Consider the following 8,497-nt stretch of genomic DNA (forward strand, 5'->3'; position numbering starts at 1 on the left):
GTGAAAACATCAATATAAGCATATGGATCTGACCGATAATCATAAAGGGAATAATGCATGCTGTCTTACTCATACTTATCATCATAACATATATGCATCATATGCAGACTGCCCGTCCAAGATGGAACGGTGTGATCATCAACAATGTAAGCCCGCGTCCAGGCCTCCCGCGTCCGGGGTACCATCTCATGCCGCCCACTAGTGGTGTCTGCCCATGCCCAGAGGTCGTGGTGTCTCCGTATAGCTGCCCGCCTTGGCGGTGACTGCCCGGCCAACTAGGCGCGGTGTAATATGCTCATGACATGCTCACTGCAAAATACTCATCATAATATGGTCATCATAAAATACTCATCTTACCATGATATGTACGTAAGACTCAAGGTCAACTCTATTCTATCGGGGTGACGTAAGGTCGTAATCCCTCGGTATCATTATGGAACCATTATGGACATTCTACCTCACCTTGAAAGGACTAGTACATAAGGTGAGTGTAGGCCAGGAATAACATCCTCACATCGTATAGCTTATCTCACATAGACATTCATAGGCATAAGCCTCTAACTTCTTAGAAGGCGAGAGCTCATGAAAGGAATAGGGATTTAAGCTAAGAGATTCATGCCATTAGAAGGAAGGACTAGCCTCACATACCTTTGTCGTTTAGCTAAGCTATCGGTCTCTCGTTCACCTCCGATGTCACGTCGTCACCTTCATTAAAGAATGCGAGGTACATTAGCTGAGAACGCGTCGTTATTTCTAGGAAAAAGAAATTGGGCAGCACTTCCTTTGTTTATACTACTTTTCCCATGTTCTATATCAACTCCCAACATTCCCAATGCTACTCACAATATCACAATCAACAATCATCATCTATGTGCATTTAGCAAAATCCATCATTTCCCTCTAATTTCATCACATTTATGGTTATAGGTTCGATATCGTATTTTCCCTCGTATCACATTTATCTCAGGGTTTAAAAGTCATTTATAACATATTCATACTCACAACACCCTATCATTCATGATTCAATTCAACTACTATCCAAACATGACACTATTCACTCTTGAATGACCTATTTGCTATGCTTCTCTACAAGTAAAGTACCTTAACCTTCCAATATCTTAAACAACATGTAATGGTCATGAAACTTACCTTGGATGATGGTTGGACAAGCCTTGAGTGGAGTTTTTCCTTCTAGCACCAAAACCCTACTTTCTCTCTTTGGATTTCCTTGAGGAAGATGAACTTTACTTGTGGATGAAAGTTTAGAGAGGGTTCCAGAGGTTTTAGGACCAAAATGGTGAAAAAAATGAGTTATAAACGAAATTGGGTCTATATATAATGGTCCAGAAGATTCTGGACTGGCACAACATGCGACACTATATGCGAGTCGCATGTTGTGTCGCAAATCATGCCAGCTGACCAACTCTCACTGGCACGCTTTGCGGTTGCATCTGCGAGTCGCATGTTGCGCCGTAAGGTGTGCCAGAACGTGATGAACTATCTGCCGTAAAATGGCCATAACTTTTGATCCCGATATGCTGTGAGGGCCCACCACCTATGGTTGGAAAGATATTTCAATTATCTACAACTTTTATGTTTTTCCCAAATTCCAACTTAAAAATGGAGTTTTGGCCCTTACAAACCAGATCCTCCGAAAGTGTTTCCTTAGTTCGCCCTTTTGGATGGCTTGTGCCCATATTTGGCTTGTGGGTACTTCTTGAAACTTACTTGGAACCTTATTACCAACATAAGGGGCATTATAATTCTTCTCTTAAATATCTTTAAGACATCACTAGTTCGATACTCGAAATTGTCCTTCGCCAGTCGATCCATTGTGCGCGAACGAAAATTTTTTCGGGGTATAACAGGGAGGGGGGTGAATTGTTAAATTTTTTCGATCTGTTAGTCGACTAGGTTAAGCCAGCAATCGACTATCTACTCAGTGAGTACTAAAGTAAGGTGCAGAAAATAAATGACACACGTATTTTATACTGGTTCAGATTCAATGTGAATCCTAGTCTAGTCCCCTTGGGTTGCAAGGGTGATCTCTGCAGCTCTTTTATAAGGTTTGGTACAATGAAGGTTTTGAATGAAGTTCCTACGTCTACACTCAAGACACTCTTATTCTTTTTGATACAAAGCCTCACAAACTATAACTCTCCTTTCTCTCTTATTACACTATAAATCACTCAGACTAACAATGTTTATTTAAAAGTAAAGCAGAGCAATGGAGGTAATGAGACTGTTGCATAGATCTTGTGTTTGTGAAGCAGCCCCTTTTATAGAGTTTTAGGCTCTTCACGCAGAGAGATTAACCCAAGGGTTTTGATCCTTGGAAATGGAATTAAAGATCCTATTTCCAAGAATAGACTGAGCTTTTGTTGCTTTCCTTGTGCGTCGAGGCAGCATCAGAATTATTATGCTTCTCGCGATATGCCTCTTAATATTGGAGATGGTTTTTCCTTCTTAGAAATGATTTAATGCTGCTGGAATATTGCTTTGTTATTGAGCAGATATCTTTTCCTTTCTGAAAGATCTTGTACTGCTGCTGGAATATTGCTTCGTTATTGAGCAGATATCTTTTCCTTTGTACTGCTGAAGAGTACTGCTGTTTGCATCGTTAGGGCTGGGAAGCAGTCTTCTCGCATGGGCTGCTGTTTGAAAGATCTCGTTTGGGCTTGTTGTGTGGGCTTGTTTGTTGGAGCTGTTTTGTGGGCTCTCATATATTCCTTGTGTGATTTAATTACTATACCTGCATAAGTAAAATTGTCATCATAATAACTTGACACTAACGGTAGGGAGTAGTATATTTTATGGATGAGGAAATCTTGTTGCAAGAATTCTGGAACTGCCAAATTTTCTAAAAGCAAATATACGGGAATATTCATTAGCCTAACCATGTTAAGACCTAGTGTTTGTTGATTATCTAAATCATTAATAGTAAAATGCGACATTTGTCACCTATCCAAATAAGAACCTGTGAAAGTGGAGACGAGAAAATGGAAGAGGAGTCAAATCAAAGATTTTCTTTATGCTATTAATTACTAAACAGATAAATAAGATATGCCCTTTTAAATTGCAGTGGCAAATTTCTCAATAATATACGGTTATACTCTTAATAATGACGTCTTGTGTTTTAAGGTTGTTTGATATATATATTAGAATGGGTGATTTGTACAAATGGAATCATTTAAGGTCGACATTTAAACTTTGTCCTCCGTTTAAGGAATTTGTGAGAAAATAACGTCGCAGGTCATAAGTTTCACGAGCTTTCATAACTACTTCACAAGTCATGTCGTGCAAAAGGATGAAAAATTAAAGTTTTCACAAGTTATGTCAGGTGAAAAAATGAAAAATTAAGTTTTCACAAGTTATGTCGGGCAGATCATACGTACGAATTGTTCACAAAGTTTTGGCAAATGGACAAAACTTGTTTTGTTCACGGGTTATGAAGCGGACATAACTTTAATATAAATTGTTTACAAATTTAGTTAGATTAACAAAACTTGCATACAACAATAACATATCCAATGTAGTCCATTAAGTAGGGGTTTGGGAAGGATAGGATAGGATATACGCAGATTATCCCTACCTTTATGAGGTAGGTTAACAAAACTTGCATATGTTATTCAATTGTTCAAAAATTTAATCAAACTGGGAAGACTTCGTACTACTCCTTTTACCTATCTCCTGTACTCCCAAAACAACTTCTATTTCATTTCATGTATGGTGCGCTGTTGGACTTATAATATGAAACGTTCATCAAGTTCTTTCTTATTTTCTCATTGTCAATTTGCAACTCATAAAACTGGTCCAATTTCATATGTCAGCTAAATAAACAAATGTCCGTGAACAATGCACGGCCATGAGCTGTTCTTATGCTCAGGCCAAGTGGACATTGTATTGCAATAATTTACAATCACACGTGGCAGCTATAGATTGATCTGTACGAGAGAAAATCAACACTAAGATTTTTTTAAACATATCTAGTCATCTCTAACGGTGCTGAACTTTGCCAAATGGACAAGAATGCTACACAATTGTCATCCACCAATGAAAAAGAAGATAATGATATTCATGGATAAGGATTTTGGGCCTGTTGAGTCATTTATATGCACTTGGTGCAAAGCCAATGAAACTCAAGCCTCAAATTAACTCTTCTTTATGTGTATTCTAAGAGTTTTCATCCTACTTCTACCATGGCTGCTTCTGCAATGTCTCTTTCTTCCTCTACCTTTGCTGGAAAGGCAGTGAAACTGTCACCATCTTCTTCTGAAATCACCGGAAATGGGAGATTCATAATGAGAAAGACTGCTAGCAAGGCCAAGCCCGTCTCTTCTGGCAGCCCATGGTACGGTCCGGACCGTGTCAAGTACTTGGGCCCATTCTCTGGTGAAGCCCCAAGCTACTTGACTGGTGAGTTCCCTGGTGACTACGGGTGGGACACTGCAGGACTTTCAGCTGACCCAGAAACCTTCGCCAAGAACCGTGAGCTTGAGGTAATCCACTGCAGATGGGCCATGCTTGGAGCTCTTGGTTGTGTATTCCCCGAGCTCTTGGCGCGTAACGGTGTCAAGTTCGGCGAAGCTGTATGGTTCAAGGCTGGATCACAGATTTTCAGCGAAGGTGGACTTGACTACTTGGGAAACCCAAGTTTGGTCCACGCACAGAGCATCTTGGCCATTTGGGCTTGCCAAGTTGTGTTGATGGGAGCCGTTGAGGGTTACCGTGTTGCTGGTGGACCTCTCGGTGAGGTTGTTGATCCACTTTACCCTGGTGGTAGCTTCGACCCATTAGGCCTTGCTGATGACCCCGAGGCTTTTGCTGAGCTCAAGGTGAAGGAGATCAAGAATGGTAGACTTGCTATGTTCTCTATGTTTGGATTCTTCGTTCAAGCTATCGTTACTGGAAAAGGTCCATTGGAGAACCTTGCCGATCACCTTGCTGACCCAGTTAACAACAACGCCTGGGCCTTTGCCACAAACTTTGTTCCTGGAAAGTGAGTTTGACAAAAGTTGATTAGATCTCTAATCTCTAAGAAGTGTGAGGTTGAGTTTGTAGTGATGAATCTATAGAAGGGGTCAATTTTTTAAGCATTCTGGGTTATGGGTTCAGAGATTGTAATGTGGTGTAAATTGGTTTGGATTAATTAATGAAGAACATGTGAATCTTTTCACATACTTTCTTACACTTCTAATGTTTAATGTTTTATTCCTTTATGTGGATTTGCAGCAGGCCACCCATTTTATTATTAAGATTATAAATTACACAGTTTGAGGAAGTTTATTTATAGATATTTTTAGATAGTTTAATAGTATAGTGATTTTTTTCTTTTACAGTGACGGTGTACATTATTTAAACTTTAAATATAGTTTGATTAACAACATATCGGTGCGATATTATATAGGAGTTTTTCAGTTGCATAAAATGAGAGAGTCTCTTCGCTGTTGGATATTCTAAGTAGTATTAATAACAAATACTTTAAACAATATTCTTAATGAATGACGTTCATGACTTTTAATACTTCTCAATTTGTTTGTATCGAAGTTTTCAAATCGTATATTAGTTTTGCTGCTTAACCTTAGTGTATGACTTCCTAGTAAACCAAAATTTCCTCCTCTTTAAGTTTACTCCTTCATGAAAGAAAACAATGACTTATATACGTTTGGTTTTCTTATTCTCCTGTTTTTCTGAATGAGACTCAGAGTATTATTCGTCCCAATATTTATCAATGACATATATAAATAGTTATTAATTATAGCCATTGAAATAATTGCTAGAAATTAGTTTCCAAAAAACAAAAAAGCCCCTAATTAAAAAAGTTGATGTAATACAAAATCTTAGAAATATGATTATTGAGTCCCAAGTTTTACAGTTATGTCCCAAAATTTTCAATCCATCTAATTCCATGACTTACTGTTAATATTGTTTTGCCTATAACTAATACGTAATTTATTTGTGCTATTAATTACTAAACGGATAAATTAAATAATATATGCATTTTAGATCGTAGTGAAAAATCTCTCAATAACATTGAGTTATTCGTAGTTAATATTGAGGTGCTTGTGTTTTAAGGTTGTTTGACATTTATGTCCGTAAAGGGATGATTTGGAAAAATAAGATCATTTCAGGCTGATTTTGAATTTTGACCCTCATTTCAAGAAACTTGTAGTATAAAAATAACTTCGAGGGCGGGTAACTTTTTCACAAGTTACGTGGGCAGAAGATGGAAACAGTAAGCTTACACAAGTTATGAAGGACATGTCATAACGTAGGTAGAAATTATTCAGATGTTTTATGTTTGACAAAAATAACCTCACCAATCATAAAGCTATCACAAGTTATGTCGATGGACAGGGTGATAATTTTGATAGAAATCGTTCGCATGTTCTCTCAGATAGCAAAATTTGTCTTGGTCACACGTTATGACTGAGGGGCATAATAACTTTAGTATAAATTATTCACAGCTTTTGTTGGATTGACAAAATAGTAGTACTTGGTAAGTTGTTCAAAAGTTCACAAATTTTCAACTATACCTACACATCTTACTATCTCTCTAGTCATTTCTAGTCCACTTCTGAATATAAAAAAGAAGTTATTATGTATCTTGCATGAAACGTCCAATTGAAGCATGCAAGTTAATTAAGGGAGCTTAGGTACTAGGACAATTGGACTTGCATCAACTTAATTTCAATTTCTTTCTTATTTTGTCTCATCGCAAAGTTGCAACTCATACAAATGGTCCAATTTACAGGCCAGTCAGCCAAGTTTTACAGGTGTGTGTGAACAATGCATGGCCATGAGTTACTCTTATGCTCTAGTGAAGTGGATATTACTTATATTGCAATAATCCACAATCATACGTGGCAACTCTGACTGGCTGAAGAGAGGAAATCTTTATTGGGTTAGATTTTTTATATATCTAAAAATATCTAGTCATGTTTAACGGTGCTGAACTTTGCCAAATGGGTCTAAAATTTTACAAATTGTCATCCACCAATGAAAAATTAGATGTAGATATTCAAGGATAAGGATATTGGGCCTGTAGAGTCATTTATAATGTATCAAACAATAATCTAGTCATGTTTAATGGTGCTGAACTAAGCCAAATGGACATGAACCAAAAAAGAGAATAGCAAATTGTCATCCACCAATGAGAAAACAGATAATGATATTCCAGGATAAGGACTTTGAGTCATTTAAATACACTTGGTACTAGACCATGAAACTCAAGCCACAAATCAAATATTCATTCAGTGTAGCAGCAGCATTCAAGAGTATTTCATCCTACTTCTACCATGGCTGCTTCTGCAATGTCTCTTTCTTCCTCTACCTTTGCTGGAAAGGCAGTGAAACTGTCACCGTCTTCTTCTGAAATCACTGGAAATGGGAGATTCATAATGAGAAAGACTGCCAGCAAGGCCAAGCCCGTCTCTTCTGGCAGCCCATGGTACGGTCCGGACCGTGTCAAGTACTTGGGCCCATTCTCTGGTGAATCCCCAAGCTACTTGACTGGTGAGTTCCCTGGTGACTACGGGTGGGACACTGCTGGACTTTCAGCCGATCCAGAAACCTTCGCAAAGAACCGAGAGTTGGAGGTGATACACTGTAGATGGGCCATGCTTGGAGCTCTTGGTTGTGTCTTCCCTGAGCTCTTGGCACGTAATGGTGTTAAGTTCGGTGAGGCTGTATGGTTCAAGGCTGGATCCCAGATTTTCAGCGAGGGTGGACTTGACTACTTGGGAAACCCAAGTTTGGTCCACGCACAAAGCATCTTGGCCATCTGGGCTTGCCAAGTTGTGCTGATGGGAGCCGTTGAGGGTTACCGTGTTGCTGGTGGTCCTCTTGGTGAGGTTGTCGACCCACTCTACCCTGGTGGTAGCTTTGACCCATTAGGCCTTGCTGATGACCCAGAGGCTTTTGCTGAGCTCAAGGTGAAGGAGATCAAGAATGGTAGACTTGCTATGTTCTCTATGTTTGGATTCTTCGTTCAAGCTATCGTTACTGGAAAAGGTCCATTGGAGAACCTTGCCGATCACATTGCTGACCCAGTTAACAACAATGCCTGGGCCTTCGCCACGAACTTCGTCCCCGGAAAGTGAATATTTTAAGACATGAGATTGCCTGATTTCCTAGTAAAGCTGTTAGAAAATGTAAATTATTGGAGATTATATATGAATTTTGTTCAATATCATAGTTCTCAGTTACATATTTCGTGCTATCCATGTTACACCTCGGAAATTTTTTCGATTAGTGTGCACAAAATAGACTAATAAGGATAAAGTGTATGTGGCAACAATAATGTCCCGTAGAATGGTATCGAAGTGTTGAACAATTGTTAAGAAGGTTCCATAAGGATCGGAGAGGAAACAAAGTCAAGAAAATAAGATTCAGCGAACTGGGAGTATACGATCCATTATACGGACCGTAAAAGTGTTTTACGGTCCATTATACGGACCGCAAAAGCGTCACAGAAGAGACTGACTGAAGGGCGAGT

The 8,497-nt window shown here is 38.8% G+C and overlaps 2 protein-coding genes across 2 annotated transcripts; both read left to right on the forward strand.

The window, feature by feature from the left end:
• Positions 1-4,129: 4,129 nt before the first annotated feature.
• Positions 4,130-5,190, forward strand: LOC132616615 (chlorophyll a-b binding protein 3C, chloroplastic-like). Its single transcript, XM_060331155.1, has one exon. It carries the CDS (start codon positions 4,200-4,202, stop codon positions 5,001-5,003), a length of 804 nt encoding a protein of 267 aa, XP_060187138.1. The 5' UTR covers positions 4,130-4,199; the 3' UTR covers positions 5,004-5,190.
• Positions 5,191-7,213: 2,023 nt separating this feature from the next.
• Positions 7,214-8,191, forward strand: LOC132616614 (chlorophyll a-b binding protein 3C, chloroplastic-like). Its single transcript, XM_060331154.1, has one exon. The coding sequence runs from the start codon at positions 7,299-7,301 to the stop codon at positions 8,100-8,102; it is 804 nt and encodes a 267-aa protein (XP_060187137.1). The 5' UTR covers positions 7,214-7,298; the 3' UTR covers positions 8,103-8,191.
• Positions 8,192-8,497: the final 306 nt, after the last annotated feature.

Source organism: Lycium barbarum, chromosome 11 (genome assembly GCF_019175385.1).
Source record: "Lycium barbarum isolate Lr01 chromosome 11, ASM1917538v2, whole genome shotgun sequence".
NCBI lineage: Eukaryota > Viridiplantae > Streptophyta > Magnoliopsida > Solanales > Solanaceae > Lycium > Lycium barbarum.

Excerpts from the sequence above, each read along its gene's own strand:
- LOC132616614 (XM_060331154.1), top strand. The coding sequence starts at position 7,299 with ATGGCTGCTTCTGCAATGTCTCTTTCTTCCTCTACCTTTGCTGGAAAG.
- LOC132616615 (XM_060331155.1), top strand. The coding sequence starts at position 4,200 with ATGGCTGCTTCTGCAATGTCTCTTTCTTCCTCTACCTTTGCTGGAAAG.